The following is an 18,958-nucleotide window of genomic DNA, read 5'->3' as shown; positions in this document are numbered from 1 at the left end:
TATTTTTGTTTTACCTTTTTTTGTTGAAGTTCTGTAAATATCTTGTCTTTGCAGTTTGCAGAAGATGAAGAAAAAAGACACAGTAACACACTTTTCCAGTCAGGCATTTTATATACAATCTTTTTTGGTACATGAAATAGAAAACTCTATTTAGACAGAAACAGAGACATAAATACAACCAACAATTCTTACAGTATAAAACAAACACCAAGAAATAGTTCAACAGCATTTCACTGACGTCATACAGCGGCTGTGCATTCTCATCATATCAGTCATGAAAGAAGTGCATTATGCAGATAAACTTACACAATTACATTACATTTTACTTTATCTTGACATAATAGAATGATGATAATAAGTAACAATGCATTTTAATCTGTATGACCTCAGTGAAGTGATCCAGTAACAAGACAGGGATCAATTCAGATTTGTGTCTTTCCGTTAGCACTGACTCCTTATGTCTAATAATGGCTAAAAACAACACTTTAATCATTAATCATAGCTTTTCTTAGGTCTTGTTATCTTAAATTTTGTTGGTTAAGGTCTTGTGCCAAAGGTTCTGTTGTGTTTTTTTGAGTTTGAACTTTGAAGAGAATTGACTTCAGCAGTTAAAAAAATCTGTATTGAACCTTGCCCTGTTATGTCGTTTCCTCTTCGCTTCTACATGTGGCAGCACTGTTGTTAAAGCACGAGATTAGATTTTTGGCACAGAAAATAGTACAACCAAGAAAACTAAACACAAAACCACAAGGTAAGAGTCTATAGCCTGTGAGACAAGATCCGGTTAGAGTTTAAAATGTTAATTTCTCACTGAATTACAATATTTACAGTCTCAAAAATCTCTGTCAGTTCAGTCTCAGAGTTTAAAATGCTTTCATTGAGATGAAGAAAGACTGGGGTCATATATAATTCTTTTGTGCCAAAACACCTTCTCCAGGTATCAGGTGGCATCTTTTTCTCTCTGCCATATATAAAGGTGTAAATTCTCAACATGTCGACAGTATTTGTCAAGGTTATGCATTCAAACAAGAAATATTTCCTCTGCACAGAATAACTGGCAGTGGAAGGTTTGCTCCTCTTCTTATTGTGTGGACAACAGAAAGCAAATTGAAATATGTGCGAGTTACAAATTGACTCAAAGCCCCTTCGCGTATAAAGTTCCCTGGCTTTGCTTTAACCACCTGCACTCTACTAACGGAAGCTCAGCGTGGGCTCAGCTCCCTCAAAAGTAAGAATCGGCCAGATATTTCTTTTAAAACAGCTGCTATTTCACATGCCAAATTTGAGCTACATAAGCCAGAGCAAAATGGAGCAATATAAATACCAGGATTACAGGTCAAGGGTCAGTCATATCCAGGAAGTCCTTCTCGGGCGGAGGTCCACCCCTGTACCAGCTACAGCTCGTGTCAGAGCGGCGGATGCAGGCATACTGTCGAGCCTGCTCCCCATTAAGGCTGTTATCCAGCAGCCAGTCAGTCCATAAGCACTCGTTTTCTCCTGTCGATGCACACGGTACTGTGTAACACGTGTTGATCTGAGGAGACAGGAGAATTTCTTTTATTACTCGTTGAGTCTTGTTAAATGCAGTAGGTGGATACCTGCTTTTGGACTGAATGTGTGGCCTTTGCTTTGAGCAGACAGAACTGCTACAGAACGCAGGGAAATGTTATTTACGCAGGAGGTCGAGATAAAATAACACTCACTCTGCATTCACAGCCCATCTGGTATCTGTAGTTTAGGTTCTTCTTTTGTGACAGTGATAAGTTGTCCCAAGATTCCACCAGGTCACACTGGCCAATAGAAATTCTTCCATCGCTCCACATACTTCCTATTTTGTGCCATCAAAACACCCGCAATGAACATTTTACAGTAGCTTCAATAAAAAGTTATTCATAAAGTATAAAGTTGTATATATGCAAAAAGGCATATCTGTACCTGAGAGCAGATACCCTGCTTTGTTGTTGGAGTCCAGCTTGACTCCGCACAGTGAGGAGAAGACTGGAGTGTACACGTATTGGATGTCCTTGGCTTTGTCAAAACCTTTAAACATCTGGAAAGTGACATTTTACACTTTTAATTTACTGTTTAATTTCTGGAGATCAAGCTTCTTCTCGAGAACTTTTGTTGTGCATCGTCGGCATAGAAATGATGGTGAAAGAGCTACAATTTTGACCTACAAGCTCAGATGTAAAATCAGAAATAATCCAGATAATGCTGCTTTTTTTTCTCGAAAGCCGAACAGACGCCAACATTGGAAAGCTCTTAAACCTGAAGAACTCTGCCCTTTTTGCGAGTGCAGCCAACCAGAACATGTTTACTTGCGCTGACGGATGCTACAGTATGCAGACAGCTCCAGCATAAAGCAGAAAACAGCTACTGTACACACAGCATCATAAACAGAGGGAACTAGAGCATGTGTCTGCGGCTGCTGCTGTCCAGAGGACTCACCTTGATCATTTTTATTTCGTATTGGATCATCTTCATGTAAGGTGAGGAGCTGTTGCTAGGCGACACAATCTTCTCTCCAGAAATCTTTGCCCTTATCACTGTGGAGATGAAAACGTGATCGAGATTAATGGAAATGCCAAATGCACGGACAGTAAGCGGCGCGTGTAGGAAAATGATCACATGCCCGAGATATTCAGTCTCGTGCTTTTAGTTACAATAGGTCAGGATTGTGTCCAGATCCTGCAGATGGGCTCGTCTTCGCCCTTCTTACAGACAGGGCAGCAGTCCCTCTGAGTAGTGATACAGGATGTGTTCTCCTCTCCTCTGGGAGGGAAATCAAAACCCACATGGAATAACAAGTAGCTTTCTGCTTGCACACTCTCATTAGGCGACTCCACTCACACGTGTCCTATAGATGCACTGCAATGTATTCCACGCCACGTGTACATGACCTGCACACTTACTGAAACCAAATAAAAAAGTGTCTAATTCCAGGTTATAATTTAATTAGGTGAATAAACTAACTGGAAAGTGACAATGAACAAGAATCACTCTGATTTAGAATGAAAATGTTCATTATAATTGAACTATTACGTTTATATGTTTTATTCTGACAGATATAAACATTCCGTCCTCACTGTGCTCTCTTTCCTTCCACCAAAGCCATGAAATCTGCTCTGTTAGACATTTGCATTACTCATAACTGACAAATCAATCCCACTGTCAAACATCTACTTTAAACTAATGACACTGTTGTAGCCGAATCAATCATACATAATTAGGATTAATTCCAGGGCTGTCTCTCAGACGGCGTCTCTCTGTGGTGCTCAGACCAAAGGACAGGCGGGCGGCTGAATGTGAAGCGGTGCAGCCGCTGAATGCTGCTTGTGCGCGCGCCGTGTGGTGGTTATTCGAGTCGTAATAAGAGGCTGAGAGACAGACGTGTGGTGTGGGATCCTGGTGAAGAAAGAGAAGCGAACCGGAGGGAGAGCGTGAGCCGCCCCTCCCAACCCGCTCACGCTCTCACACAGCTAAGCAAACCTCCCCCTTGTTTTTGCTGCTCGCTCATCACATAACTACACCGCGCTTTTGTGCACGGGTTAGAGGAGGAGGAGCCCGTTGCGCTCGCTCCGAGTGGTTGTTATTTGTTATTGCCTGTTGTTTCCGAAGCATGTAAAGATGCAAAGTCAGGCTGGCAAATAGTGGATGCTACGGTGTATAATGCATAGATTACTGCATCACCTACAGCAGGATAGTTGTTGATGCACTCATAACTTTAGAACCATTAAGATGCTGCATATTTCACAGGCTGTGTAATATGCAGCATATTTAACATTTGTCAAAATATATTTTTGGGTTTCATGACAGGGTGCCACGTTTTAGTTTAATTCAGTTATAGTAGTTCTTTTTAAATCTGAAGACCCAGTCAATTAGATGTCTCCTTATCTGTTCAGGTCAACACTTTTCAGCAATTTTCTCACCCATTGGCAAGAAGAAAAGTCTGTTAAATAGGTTTGCTGCCTCACTCACATCCAGTCACTTAGATGAAAAGATCTGTGCTTTTAATCATTTGCTGAGATACTATCACACCTGAGAAAACAGTGTAATCTCGGTGCATTTGATTGATGACTCTCATAGAGGTGACTAATAATAACTACAGGGCTGTTGTCCCTTTCCTAAAACGGTTTCCTCGCCCTAGTTTTTCTGAAACGCCCTCATCCATCCACCCACCGCCCACACATAAGCTGGGTGACCCACTCGATTCGAGTGCTGCGGCTGTGTTATGAGCGGGAATGAAGACAGGCAGAGTGAATGTGGCAGCGCATCGGCTTCCCAGCTACATAACCACAGAGAAATATTGCAATCTTGTACCATGAGAACTGATGTAGTGAGTAACTTCCCCCCTCCCAGATGAATCGGCACCCTTGTCATGCTCACAAAGCTGGACTGTCAGCGGGCTTTCACCCTGATATTGTTAGTATGCAGACCATTAGGCCAAGCCTATAGACATGGAAATGAAGTGGAGGGAAAGAAAGGGGAAAGAAGGATAGAGAGATGGAGTAGGCTGTGTTGGCATGGCCTGGCATCCGTCCCACACTCACTCACTCACACACACACACACACACACACACTCAAATACACATAATCTCAAATACACAAACACGGCCAGGGAATCGTCACAGGTTTGTCCGGATGGGATATTAGTCAGATGTACAGCTTTATTCAAAGGGCTCATCGGCTGTGACAGCGCTGTCAGGTCAACTGAAGGCCACCGCCGCCGAAAACAAGCAGAACACTGAGACCACAGACGCCACCAAACGGGAGGTTCTCGCAGAGGCTCCGAGTGTAAATGGGGGATTGTCTGTAGTTGTTATTCATGGGTTTGGAAAGATGTGTCCTACCTGAAAAGGGGCCGCTGACTTTTAAGCCAAAGCAGCCGCTGAAGAAGTGGAACTCACCATTTGGTGAGTCCTTTCTGGACGTCGACACTTTAACGTGAGTGTCATTTGTAAAACAAACAACGGGACAGGGTCCAGCTTCACACTGAGGTTTGCTTCTCTGCTCTCACCAATGAGCATTTTATGATCACTGACCTCCACGATTTGGTTGAGGAATCTCTAACGAGCTGACAGTCAGATGGTCGTAAATTTGCAGGCAGTCACACAGCGTTGAAGATGAGACATTTTAACTAATTACTAATCCTAGAATGCGGCGCGGTATCCGACAGGGAATCGTAAGATTTTACAGTTATTTACAGTAGTTCTGTACAGCTGTTAACTGATTTTATTAAAATCCTTGTTTTAGTGCTGACCTCGGCACAAAGCGTGCGGGATATACCTATAAAATCTTTAAAATATTATCCTCCATTTTAAAATCCAGGCATTGGAGTGTGCTTATAATCATCGGAGCGCTCAGAGTGCTGTAAACCTGCAGACACACACATGTGTTAATGCGTTCACTACAGACACAGTACACAAGATGTCTGGAGCGACCACGGCTGCAGTTCACCAGCACTTGGCAGCTGCTAACGCCCTGATTTCAGGTACCAGCTGCGCTGAGGCGGCAGCTTCACATCCTTCTCTTATTATCAGTGCACCGGCACCAGGGAGTCCGGTTCTGGACAGTTACAGTGGAACCCACTAAAAACAACAACTTGTTGAGTTGGAGAGCGATGACGCACTTCAGATGTGAAACTCTGGTTCTAAAAACGTTGCCCCAGATACTCTGCTCTCATAACCCAAATCTAATTTGCGCCGGTGGAGGATTTGAATCCAGCCCCACTGTTTTTGGGACATATTTTCGAGCAGCTGTTGTGACTTTCTCCGAGCCTGAAGACACGTACAGAGCGATTAGAAAGCTATTTTCCTGTCCCTTGTCCCTCTTGCTCTCTGCTGGAGTGTAACCTTTGACAGAAGCACATACTTCAGCTTTGCACAGTCTGGAGCCAAGTACTCAGAGTCAGAGCAAAGTGTTGGTTTTGGCCTCTGTGTGGACCAGAAAGAACTGGATGACGGACGGACGCGGATGGAAAATAGGCCAAGGCCACGCAGTGTTTTTAAAGGCGCAGCAGAGAAACAATTTCATATAGAACTACGAAAATACAGTAGCCAGTTGCTGCTATAAGAATGTTAGTACATAAGAAAACATAACAGCAAATATAGAAGTTCAATGCATGACTGATCTTAGTTTGAAATCAAATTGCACCAAAATGAATAAACTTATATAAATAATAAACTCAGAAAATCTGTTACTTTGTGTCATCCATCTGAGCATTAATGAACTAAATCCACAAAGTAGAAGTAGAAGTAGTAGGAACGCTCCTATTCACAGTCACGCAGTGTTCCCGGCGTGAAGCGGACGGCGCGGGGGGGGGGACTCACCGATCTCGGCGGTGCAGAACAGCTGCTGCGGGTGCGCCGGGTGGCAGCTACAAGCCTCCACGCCGGCCTGCAGGCCGGCACCGAGCACGAGCACGAGCACCCAGAGGCCCCGGGCCGCGGCCATGGCTGCCGCTGAGTGGTCCTCCACTGCACGGACGCGGGGCGACCTCTTGTGCACCTGGCCACACACCAGGGCGGCGGCGGAGAGCGGGCCGGAGGGCGCGGGCCGGAGGGCGCGGGCCGGAGGGCGCGGGGGAGACGCGGCGCGACGGGCTCTGCGGGGCGGAACGGCGGCTGCGGACAGAAACGCTTGCATAGGTTTAAAGCAGAAGCGTGGAGCGGAGCTGCGGCGGCGGCGGTCGCTGGAGTGGAGTCGGAGGAGGGAAGCCTGCTGCTGCCGCTGCTGCCTCTGCTCTCTGCCCCCCCCTCCTCCTCCACCCCCCTCCTCGCTCCCTCCCTGAAGACAACACACAGAGAAACTTACAATAGTTGGATCCCCTCACGCTCTGGTCTTGAATGCTGAGAGGGTCGCACACAGGGAGCCTCTTATGTACTCGGCGATTTAGGGACAGCCTCCTCAGATGCAGAAAGGCTCGACTGTCCTGTGCCTCTTCCCTCACCCCCCGACGCCTCCCACGTCTCTCCCAGAATCCGCCGTAGCTGGACTCTTTTTTAGCAACCGTTGTCTAATGGTAAAAACAACTAACTTAGTCCCTGGATTCCGTTAGAAGGAGAGAGAGGAGGATGTGATGCAGAGTCATGTCAAATATAGGGTCAATAATAGGGCTTTTCTTCTGCTGCTATCAGACAAGTGACCCCCAAGCTGGTGCTTGTATGATTGTGTATATATGTGCATGGCATTAATGTTTTTTTTATGATATGACTTTACTGCTGCCTTTTCCTGTGTTTGCCTTGCACAGTACATGCACATTCTGTGTGGTGAAAACAGGTTTATCTGACCAAATCTTATCTTATGCTTTGACAGATAACCACCCCCAGCTTCCCAGTAGTGGTGAAGATAGGCCACGCCCACTCTGGAATGGGAAAGGTAATGTTGATTTGATGACACCGTTCCCTTAAAAAGCAAAAACTATCTTTGTCTAGAAAACCCAACTAAACTATAAATATAGGTATTGTCATAATGTATATATGTGTATATATTAATGGAAGCTACATTTATGTAAGTGGGGAAAACAACCCTTATTAAGTGTGCAAAACTTAAAAACAGCTCAAAAAACCCACCAGATGTGGAACCATGGAGGTGTAAACGTCTGTCTGACATTCACTTAATATCTACTTTCTATCTTGTGGGATGTGTCTTCCTCAAGTGAGCTCTTTTCATAACCGCAGCTTTTTATATTCTGTCTCAGTCCTGCTCTCATTGTCCTGTTATTGATTGTCGACAGTGTTTGTATTGTCTGGGTGAAATCAGAGAGAAGTGTTTCTCCTTCTTCTGTCATTCCTCATGGACCCAACACACATCAGCTCCAAATGCTGAGCGTGTTGTTGGCCTCATCTTGTCTTGTATCTTCTACTTCCCCACCATCAAACTGCATCTGACGCATTTGACCATAATAATGCAGATGCAGCCTACAGATCTCTCACTGCTAGCACGACTTTACTCACAGAATAGGTATTTATATATACGTGTTCATAACAGAGGTAGAGTAGTACAGTTCTTACCTACTGTAACACAAATCACTGGAGTGAAAGAGGAAGTGAAACAGTGGGAGTTAATGTGGCATTTATGGCTAAGTGGCAAAGTGATTGAAGCTTCTGTGCAGAACTCGATTCCTGTAGCAGTAATGCTGCAAAATGCTTCCTGTTACTAAACTCTTCTGCAGGTCAAAGTTGACAATCTGAGTGACTTCCAGGACATCGCCAGCGTGGTGGCCATCACCCAGACCTACTGCACTACAGAGCCATTTGTAGATGCCAAATACGACATCAGGGTCCAGAAGATCGGCGTGGAATACAAAGCGTACATGTACGTGTGCGGTTTTATCTATAACTCAGGTATTTCGGGGGTGCATTTAAATTTGCACGCTGAGTGAAACTTGCATAACTGCATGTAAGCATGTGCAATGTAAAACAAAGAGCATAAGGTAAGTGGATGCTGTTGGGCGTGACGTCACACAGATGGGCCTGCTTTCACAGGCATTTGACCATGTCTCTGCATTACTGTAAAGCTGCATAATTTTCCCCCTTTGCTACAAGGTTTTCGGTTTCCGCTTTACTCACTTGTGATTATAATTCCTACAAATGGAGTGTGTTTGTGATCATTTAATGCACAGTCTCTCCCCCGTTTCCAGGCGCACATCCATCTCTGGTAATTGGAAGAGCAACACTGGATCTGCCATGTTGGAACAAGTAGCCATGACTGACAAGTGAGCTCCGCTTACGCATTAGCGATGCTCTGGCTTCACTCATGTCACACATGTCACAGTGTTCACACGGCTGAAAGCAGCAGAACTGCAAACGAAAGCTGTTCATGTCCATATTTCCCAACATACTGTAAATACTAACGTGAAGCATTTGATTTGTTGGGAATCTGACGCTGTGCAGAGACGTCATTAGTGATATGAATATGTGGCTGTAGCTTGTCTGTGTGCAGGACCAGGGCCTCATACAGATACATACCGTACATTGATTCAAATCTTTACTGACTCTAATCTGGTCATGTGGTAACTGGCTTCTCCTTGTGACAGGTATAAACTGTGGGTTGATACCTGCTCAGAGATCTTTGGAGGACTTGACATCTGTGCCGTCAAAGCCATCTGTGGCAAGGATGGCAATGACTACATTACTGAGGTGAGAGAAGGACTTGAAGGGAAGTAGGGAAGTGTGATAGGACCCCCTGATCAAGAACAGGCACATTTGACAAGGAGCTAAATCCTGAACTGCAGTCTCCATTGAACAGAACAGATATTTTGACATATTTATTCACTCCTGCTCTTACTTTGAAATCTATGTTGACTTTAGCCTCATGAGCCTCATAGTTTCATAAGAATAATAATAAGGTCTTTGAATCCTAAATTTAGCGTGTCTGGCCTAATTCACCCTGCTGGGGCTGAAGAGCGTCCGGCTGGGAATACACTGACTGAACCGAACCTGAAAAAACCTTTCGAGGTTACTAACATCAGGTGTTATTTTAAGTAAATGTCTGTCTGGCTCTGTCTGGATATGTTTTTTAATATTTTTAAATAGAAGGATGGTAAGAACTTAATATAATATTAAGGGGGAATGCTATTCAAATGGGGCAAAGACAGAAGACTAGAAGCTGAGGAATCTGGAGGAAAACATTAGGTAAAGGCAAAGGTCTGGAAGTTACTAGGTAGAAACTGGAATAAAGAAAAAGAGTCGGGAGACGCAGGGATTAAGCTGTTAAGTGGCCCCAGTTTCTGCCAGCTCACAATTCCACTTGACAGGCCATGGTGGGTAGGACCCATGTGGAGTGCTGCAAAGAGAGCCGTTTCTCTCGCTCTCCACTGGAAGCCACTCACTCGCCAGTGTAGGTCCACTCAGCCCCCTCAACTATGGAAAAGAGCCGGAAAAAGATGCAGAGGGCGCTACTGCCGGAGGAAGAGTGCCAGTAAACAGGCTCATAGCCGGGTGAGAACCTGCTCATGCCGCGTGGGTCGCTGTGTAGGTCGTGGGTTCGTCTATGCAGCTGATCGGCGATCACCAGGCCGAGGACCGGCAGCTCATCGCAGAGGTGGTGGTCACTAAGATGAACCAAGCGCTGGCCGCCAGGTCGTCCGGCGCCTCGCGCTCGCCGGCCCGCTCCCCTCAAGGCCAGAAGCCGACCACTGCACAGGCCCAGCAGGTAGCGGCCGCGTCACACGGTCAGTCAGCTGATGATAGGCCCCTCCCTCCCACATGACGCCTGCTCTTTCCTTTCTCCACCAGAGTGCTGCCGCCAAGGAAGGACTGGCTGACCCGAACAGAACCTCAGCCCAGCGCCCTCAGCCTCAAGGTTGTCTCAACACTGTGCGCCACTGAGATGCAAACTGCCACTGTACTGTTTAAGAGCAAGTTTAAGAACCACTCTCTGAATCACCATTCAGTCACTGCCGCCAGAAACCAGAAAACATCTGAAGACGTTTGAAACGTTTGTTCATTAAATTCGGATGAATTTATACTTTGAGTTCTTTGACTGCTGTAAAAGAATTAGGTCTAAAAATATGCAGCCAACATTTTTGTAAGTGACATTGAGATGACCCCTGACCCAGACTTTGCAGGGGTACATGAAAACGTGACGCCAGCAGCACGGAGGCATTCCTGCTCCACCCTTCTGTCTTTAGCTTCTCTTAGCCGTGATTGTGAGTGTGCACTTAGCCGTAGCTTTTGTGTTAGCGTTTATATGGATTATATGGTGTGTAAAACTCAATGTGCCTACGAAAACTGTGCTCAATCAATGTATAACATGGTAACTTAGCCGTGCCGCTGGTGGCGTTTGTCAGTGTGTGTTTGCATGTTGGCTCATTGTGTTTTCTCATTTTGCATGAACGTGACCAACGTCTGTCACCATTTGGTTTCTGACGTTTTTCTGCTGAGTGTTTTAGGAAAAGCATCCTTGTTTAGTACGCGACGGTGACCACGTAAGATTTCCATTTCCATTAACTCGGCCATTCAAACGTGAGAATTTAACACTGTGAAAAGTGCTTGGATAGTGTCGCAGCAGCAGTTTTTAATATAAAGATGTAAATGTGCTTGTTATGCTTTGAGCAGCTCGGTTGGGTTTCTCTGGGTAATGTCTTTCTGAATCCTCCTTTAACTGTTTATTAACTGTTGTTCTTTGTTATATATTCTGACACGATCATTTTAAAGACACGAGTTATGTTTGTGATAAAAAGGTTTCTCTTTTTCTGCATGTTCATTCCTTATTTGCTTGGATCAAAACCTCAATCTTCATCTTGATTTGTTGTTTAGTTCAAATCCAGGCCACAGCGTAATTTTGTTGGTTTTTATCTCCTCGTGTAAAATTCTCAACAGCAGGCAACAACTAATGTTTCACTCTGAAGCAGCGATAATATAATCTCTATGCAAACTATATAAACACTGATAATTCAGGCTTTGTATCCATGCAAATCCTTGCTGTGTCAGCCTTTTATCACATTTGTACAAATGGTATTTTCTTTGATTTTTATGCGTCGTGAGTCCTAAGCAACTATTGGGATGCTAAATGAGAAACTCTAAAACGTAAGACTCATGAACATTCAGCTGTCTGACAGCAGTGACTCTGATACAGTCTGGGGTGAATTTCCATGACTGGGAGGAGTAGTAATCGTATCATGGGATATATTCCAAATAAAACATTAAAATGGATCAAGTCATGCTTATAATAAACATAACTTACTCATCTATTTATGCAAAACGTATTCCAGCATCCAGTAAAACCACTGATCAGCCACTGGAAGCTCATCCTGGCCGAGTCACTTGCATAATGCAAAATGCTGCATGATGAGGGTTTATGATGAGGTGTTTGAGCTGCTGAGTGGTTAAAGCTTGTTTCCTCTCCTCGTTCCTCCTCCTGTTTTCTTTCTTTCATCCTCACCTCTTGCTACCGCCTCACGTTGTGTCTTTTCACCACACTACGCCTCAGGGTCACATGAGTCGGTGTGCATAAAAGCAACTAACACTTGGCATAAGAGGAGCCCCCGTGTCCTACGTGCTGTTCTGCCTCCCCCTACTGGTCATAATGCTGCAGGACGCGTTGGTTAGGAGGATTTTAATGAATGTGACAGGTCATTTTGTGAATGGGCATGCTACACTCAGCCTCATTATCTGTACCATGTTATGCTTTGATAAGCGTTACAGATGCCTGGGTTCCTAGATGCTGCTCGAAAGAAGAGCTTTTGAATTTATGACATGACAAAGCTTATTTTTCTTTCCTTCCTCCTGCTTGTTTGCTCGTTGTGCATTTACGTGTTGTATATGTATGACAGTGTAATCTAATATGTCTATCTGATATATTTTTTACATTTCAGGGGCGCCAATAAAGTCACAGAGTGTGGACCCATCACCAGACTCAGCAAGAGGAGCACCTGAAGTAGTAAAACCCAGCCAGGCTCAAAAACAGGGTCCAGCTGCAACTCAGAAACCAGCTCAGTCTCAGAAGCCAAGCCCAGTCCAGAAGGCCGCCTCAGTCACCAAACCTCCTGTGCCGAGGCCTCCCCCGATGACCAGAGCCCCGTCGGTCACAAAGTCAGCGGCAGATTCTGCTTCCGCCCCAGTCAAAGCTTCGCCATCTTCCCCAGCCAAAGCGGCTCCAGGTTCCCCCAAGGCCCCAGCTCCAGCCCCGGCCTCACCCGCACCCGCAGCTCCTACAACAGAGCAGCCCAAGCCCCAGCCCCAGGGCTCCCCATCTGCAGCTCCTGGCAAACCAAAAGAGCTGCCTCCAAAGCCCACACCACCTGCAAAGCCCATCCCTCCTGTGCGCAGGAATTCAAAACCACAGATCCAGCCTAAGCCACAGACCCCACCTCCCCCCAGAGCTTCGCCTAAACCCCAGCCTGCTGCCCCGGCCTCAGATACTGCCTCAACCCCTTCCCCAACACACGCTCAGTCCCCAGCCAAAGCCAGCCAGTCCCCGCCAAATGTCCAGTCTCCAGCTAAGGCTCAGCCCCAGGCCAAAGCCGCCTCCCCTTCCTCCAACCCTGAGTCTGTGCAGGCTGAGGCAGCTGCAGCTGCCGCTGAGACCCAGCCCCCTGTGGAGGAGCAGCCAACATCTCAGCAAAAGACCCATCCTCTGCTGAAGTAAGACATATTTTGATTTCACACCCCAACATACAATTTTGTAGTATGTTTCGTATTGTCGCCGACCAGTGACAATATGAAAAACATTCGCAATGTTTTTCAGGCTTATTGTGTAAATCTCGTGTACACGTGTTTTCTTCCTCCTGCACATTTCCGTGTGCCCCTCTTTACCTCCCTATTATTCCTCCATCGTCACTTCCTCTCCTCTTGTTCTTTTTCCTGTCCTCCCCCTTCCAGTAAGTCTCAGTCCCTGACCAATGCCTTCAACGCCTTCAGCGACTCCTCTTTCTTCCGCGGTGTCTCCAGCTCTGGAGGCGACGGCCAAGACGAGGCCAAGGCCGAGACCATTCGCAACCTCCGGAAGTCCTTCGCCAGCCTTTTCTCTGACTAAACATCCGCAAGCATATTATTGATTCTGGCCTCCTTTTTTCCTTTTGGCCAGTGATGACTTGATTGACATTAAATGTGAACCAGTCTGAGATTAAACTTTGTGTGTTAACTGTACTGTATTCTCTCCATCTTGGCCCCTCTTCTCCTCCACTTTCAGCTTCTCTGTGTGAGTAACAGTCAGGCCTGCAGTGTAGGGTGTCCAGTGGTTAGTGCTTTGCCAGAGTCACTGGAAGGAGTTACGTCATTGATATAACACAGAGTGGAATAGAATACCAAAATATTTATTTTTCCCAGAGCACAATTAATAAACACTTTTTAAAGTATATAAAATTATAGAATGAATTATTGATAAAATGTACATAGAGTATATAAATAGAAACATATATAAGTATTAAAGGAGACAAGCCAGCAATGGAAAAGCTCAAGTAGCACTTTTCAATTAGATTTAGTCAGCGACATAACTCTTTCATTCAGTGGCTGAACATGAATCAGAATTTTGACATGATGGTTTTCTCACTACCAGGAATGGTTTTGTGTAAATTCAGCCGTACTGTCTGTTCTTCGGTACCGGACACAGGGGCCGCCATTGCCGTTTCGTCTACAAGCCTTGAAGTTCGTAGTGAGGGAGTTGAAATTCTGTGTTTGTCCATCTGTGTTCAGTTGTTATGCATGACTCCTCCAAGTGGTTCTGTGTGACGTTTGGAGCAGAAGGGAGCTCTATCAGTGTTGAGATTTGCCCTCCATCCCATCCTCTCTCTCTCTCTAGATGTTGTAGCCTTATTGTGAACATGTTTCCAATTCACAGCTGTTTGCTAGCTGTGCAGACTTTCGATTACAACTCAGAATTCATTCATTTACTTGTTCGGAACACTTTGAATTAGCTGTTGAGTGCAAGATTCATTGCAGCTGTGTGAAACTGCCACAGTTCAGTCGGAGTAGATCCGTCCTGAAAAGTAACTGAATGCATTTCAAATAGTAACTCATGTCTGTCGCTGTGACTGGTGATTTCTTGTTTCACCTCTGTGTATCTTTCAACAGTATTGTAATTTGTTGATTATTCTCATGAAAAGACATTGAGACAGTAGTGCAATAACACGTCAACATGATTGTTGAGCGCTGTCACCCTATTATAAATATAAATATGACCATGCATACAGGACCTGTGTATCTTATCCTAACATTCCCTTTAAGATTCCTTTTAGTGGCGACTTTCCAGGTTGCTTTGTTCTGCAGTCAAAAGCTGGTTTTCAGATGAAAATTTCGTATTAAAGTGTTGGTTTTTGTGATTAATCCTGTTTATGTTGTGGGACTGAATTGAAGGTAACCTGGAATGAACCCAGTACCTTAACTGGCCATTTTCAGTTGAGTTGTTAAGTTTATAAATGCAAAACAAAAAAATCTCCAACACCTAGAACTGCATATCAACCTGTCTGCTTAGCCCTCATGAGTACTATGTTGCAAGTAAATTATGACATATTGTATTTGTATGTATGTATGTGTCATCTCAGGAGTTTATTTTTTGTAATATATTATCTGATTTATTTATTTTTTGATGCTCTATATTTATGGTACAGTATGTTTTGTATTGTGTTTTCATTTAGTACGCAGTACTGCTTTGCATGACCTGGTGACTTTTCTTTCTGTACAGATAAAGTTAATAAACATGTGGCTCCATCATCCCACTGATTCACTGAGATTCATGCTGATGCTGGTGTAATTTGTTTAAGGGTGTCAGCAAAGTTTAGTCAGAGAACAATGGCAAATTGTGCTGTCATGAACTCTGATGCTTCCACTATGAAAATCCATTAAAAGCACTGGCTGTCTAAAAAAGAATGACAGGAAAATAGTAAAGTTAGTGAACTGACAGTGTTAGGTGCATTTACACTATTTACGTGATTTTTGACAGCTATGACTTAAATGGTTGTCGGTCTCAGCATCTTTTTAACACAGAATGATCAGAGAAAAAATTGACTTCTTGTGGTAGAGAGGTTCTGTGGTTGAGGTCTTTCCAGCTCTTTGACGCATTCACACTCACAAGGTTTTTTCACTTCCACTATTTTGTTTTTTTTCCAAGCCACAAAGTCTAAAGCTGACAGCTGTCATGTGCAATACAGACAAACTTGTGATTTTAGGATTTAATATTGTAATGGAAACTAGGGCTGATTCAGCAGATTCATAATGCAGTTTGGTCAAAACTATCTACAGCGAGATTAAAAACATTTGGATATGATGACCCAAAGAAGTCATCATATCCTTTATGTGACAACAGTGTAATGTTGTGCTTTATTGATCATAATATAGAAACTTTTTCTTCAGACTTGTTCATTCTGAGGATGGGCTGGTTGAAGTTCCTCTGCTGAGCCAGTGGATGGTGCTAGAAACATTTGGAGCAAATCTACTTTAATGAGACTTTTATTGAGACATGCTTGTAGGTTTTTGTAAACAGGACAGATCTGCCACAGTAGAACTTTAAGCTTATATCACAAACCATTACTCATGCAAATAGGCCATAAAATGTTACCCAAGACAGACACAGTCATTGCTGTGTATTCACTCAACTTAATTAATTAACATTACAGATCATGTGAAATATATAAAAAATACCTTTAAACCTCTGTACACACTATGTAGAATGGGCACAAAGCAAGCATGATCTGCTACTGGTTCTTGGCTAGTGGAGATCTGTGGGAAGGTCTCTGTGACGCTGCTCAAAGGGACATGGATGTGGGTGGCTAACACTAATGCAAGCCTATACAAGCCAAACCCTGTTTGTCTTGGTGTTCATCCCAGCATGCTGGAGCCAGACTCAAAGTGATGAACTATGTACGTAAGCGGGCAGGAAAGACTATTAAAGTTAAAAAACATTTTATATTTTAATTATACTGTATATATGTCAGGATGCAGGGGACGTCAGACCATCTTGGCCCGTTTCCTGGTGCAGGGCACCATTGCTCAAGCTGATCTCAGCAGTTTCATTTTTATCATCAACACAGCCTGTTGCTCCCCACCTCAGTATGTCAAAACGTGTAGCACAAGCAACGAGATGATGACCATTTTAAAATACCAGAGCTCTGGTCTACTGGGACTCAATTGTATAAACAATCAGAAAATATTGCTTAGTTTTGTTTGCAACAGAAAAACTCCCAAGGGCGCAATTGTTTTAGTTCAGCACAAAGAAATCCTGCAAAAGGAGGATCGTTACACATGTGAGAGAGAGCAAGAGGATGTGTGTATGTAGGACTGTAAACAAGCAAAGTGTGCCATCTGTCTTACACGTTCACAGTTTTAGGTTATGGTCGATCACAAGACACTGAAATCAAACTGACTGCTGACTGTAAAATAATAGTTGAATTAAACATGTAACTCCTTGTGTAAAATTAAGTTACATGGTCTGTGGTAAATTAAATATGTGAATGTATTCCTAAACATATAAATGTGAAATAAGTAGTGCTAACATTAATAGATAAGTATATCTAAATGCCTTTACTAAAATACCCAGCCAACAACATCCAGTGCCATTCGGAGGCTTTACCACTAGAGCTAAAGGTCAGACTCTGGTCAAGTGACGCTTTCACAAAAAAACAGGAACATTTGTTTCTTCACAAAGTGAACTTTTATTTTCTGGAAACATTTATTCACCAGCCGGCTCTGATGCCTGATGAGTGACTGTGAGCTGCCAGGAGTTTAAAACCAAATCTTTCCTGAATCTGTCAGTGACTCAGTAGAACAGTTAACCAGCACGGCTCAGATGACACCGTGACTGACGCTAAGCTAGAGCTTCCTGTATTATCGTGAACTATAGTTATAGTATGTCATATAAATATTTATGCACGATCTTAGGGAAATCTACCTCTAGTACATTACAGAGATGAATTAGTAAATTAGACTTGTGCTGCAACAATACATCTGACACTTCAAGACTATGAGATGTGATTTCGAGATAAGTGAGTGAAGAGAGGCATCAAGAACCACAGCTACTTTAGAGTTGTAGAATTTGTTGTTTGGTGTAAAGTTAAAAATAAGGTGAGGTTTATGTTGAAGTTAGTCATAATTTCTCACATCTACATACACCAAAGTTTTGCAGCTCACAGGCAAATAGCGACTTGTGTGAATCTATTTTTGCAGCTGACAGCTCTTTGTCAACTGTTGAACAGTGGATTACAAGTCAGAGGAACCATCTGACAGGCAGACAGCCTCTACAGAACCCTTACATTAGACAAGATGTATTCATATGATTACTTTGACTAGAAACCTGATTGATTTGGTTGTGGAATGTGACATTCTTACAAACTTTCTTAGCTTTATAAGAAAGACATGAGGGCTACATAAACATGACTGATACCTGAAAAGTGACTGTAACGATCCCAAGAAAACAAGCTCCATCACTGGCAGGTAAAGCGTGACATTCTGAGAAATCCATTTTCTCATTTAAAGGTGGGTGAAATCATTCAAAGCTACTGTTATTACAGAGCTGAGTGCACACAGCCAAATGTGAAACTTACAGGAAGTAACAGGTTAACATACTTTATTCAAGTACATCCATATTATACAACAAAGTTCTTCGACATTTAGTTAACTTTTGTTAATTATTGCTTTTTTAATTTTACAAAGAGAATATGATTAACTTGATAAAGGAAACAGTATTAGAGGTTGGACGGAAATTGCTCATACAATAGAAATTTGCATATTTTGCATAAATACGGTAGCTACCTTAGCATAAAGCCAATAGAGCTACATGGGTGAGATATTTTTTCTTTTGTGCTGGCAGATAAATTTTGATATTATTGTTTAGTCGTTTGTTTGTTGTTAAGACATAAGTAGCAAGCTGTCTAATCGTGTTTCCGGTATTCGTAATTAACTATTCTAACGAATTCGTAGCTTGTCCACATCTAATAAACATCATTAGAAAGGATCCAACGGTCAAGCCTAGCTTAATAATTTTAGGAGCTAATAGGCTAACTAGCCCAGTGTAAACTGTCAGGGAAACAAATGCATCCGTAGAACGTAACGTCAGAAAATCAAGTTTAACACAAAATCCTGCATTCTTTAGCCCACAGAGAACCCTAACAAGTCTTACCATTCTGTGCAAATGAGCGCAGTTTAACTGAAGCCGCAGCGTCGGGCGGTAATTTGACGCCGTCGCGCGCGTCCTCTGGATCCCGGGCGGTTGAGGAGGGAGGGAGGAGAGAGAGAGCGCGCGAGGCGGGCAGCGACCACAGCAGCAGCGGCGGCGGCGGCAGCATGACCGGGCAGCTCCGCGGCCGACAGACCTGAGCGCGTCGACGCCGGCAGCCACACGCCGCCGTCTTCCAGGGCCGACGCACGGCTTCGTTTCTGGACGCGAGCGCGACGACCCGTCTCCGGAAAAGTGCAAGCGGACGCCGAGTGCGCCGCGCGCCTCCGCACACCGATCAGGTCAGTCACCTTCCGCTCGGCTCCGCGCGGCGCTGCGTGGCTGATGGTTGCGTGGGAAAGCACCT

At 44.1% G+C, this 18,958-nt stretch overlaps 2 protein-coding genes across 3 annotated transcripts in view; one reads left to right on the top strand and one right to left on the bottom strand.

The window, feature by feature from the left end:
• The window catches only part of syn2b (synapsin IIb), a 44,400-nt gene extending 29,245 nt beyond the window's left edge, over positions 1 to 15,155 (top strand). The window contains exons 6-13 of the mRNA XM_029151587.3: positions 7,315 to 7,377; positions 8,174 to 8,316; positions 8,642 to 8,716; positions 9,038 to 9,140; positions 9,979 to 10,155; positions 10,239 to 10,305; positions 12,320 to 13,088; positions 13,326 to 15,155. Coding sequence (XP_029007420.1) covers positions 7,315 to 7,377; positions 8,174 to 8,316; positions 8,642 to 8,716; positions 9,038 to 9,140; positions 9,979 to 10,155; positions 10,239 to 10,305; positions 12,320 to 13,088; positions 13,326 to 13,479 — 1,551 coding nt within the window. The 3' untranslated portion in view covers positions 13,480 to 15,155. The remainder of the gene's footprint in view (positions 1 to 7,314; positions 7,378 to 8,173; positions 8,317 to 8,641; positions 8,717 to 9,037; positions 9,141 to 9,978; positions 10,156 to 10,238; positions 10,306 to 12,319; positions 13,089 to 13,325) is intronic.
• Positions 92 to 18,905, bottom strand: LOC114856014 (metalloproteinase inhibitor 4-like). Of its 2 annotated transcripts, none has more exons than XM_055508847.1 (6): positions 18,556 to 18,905; positions 6,330 to 6,623; positions 2,449 to 2,546; positions 1,936 to 2,050; positions 1,704 to 1,828; positions 92 to 1,534 (listed from the first exon to the last, which is right to left on the bottom strand). In XM_055508847.1, exons 1-6 carry the CDS (start codon positions 18,719 to 18,721, stop codon positions 1,337 to 1,339), a joined length of 996 nt encoding a protein of 331 aa, XP_055364822.1. In that variant the 5' UTR covers positions 18,722 to 18,905; the 3' UTR covers positions 92 to 1,336. The 2 variants fall into 2 exon arrangements, with proteins under 2 accessions (XP_055364822.1, XP_029007424.1); XM_029151591.3 differs by lacking the exon at positions 18,556 to 18,905 and adding an exon at positions 6,814 to 7,132.
• Between the last annotated feature and the right edge of the window lie 53 nt (positions 18,906 to 18,958).

This window comes from Betta splendens, chromosome 5 (genome assembly GCF_900634795.4).
Source record: "Betta splendens chromosome 5, fBetSpl5.4, whole genome shotgun sequence".
Lineage (NCBI taxonomy): Eukaryota > Metazoa > Chordata > Actinopteri > Anabantiformes > Osphronemidae > Betta > Betta splendens.
This window is presented reverse-complemented; position numbering and strand designations above follow the sequence as displayed.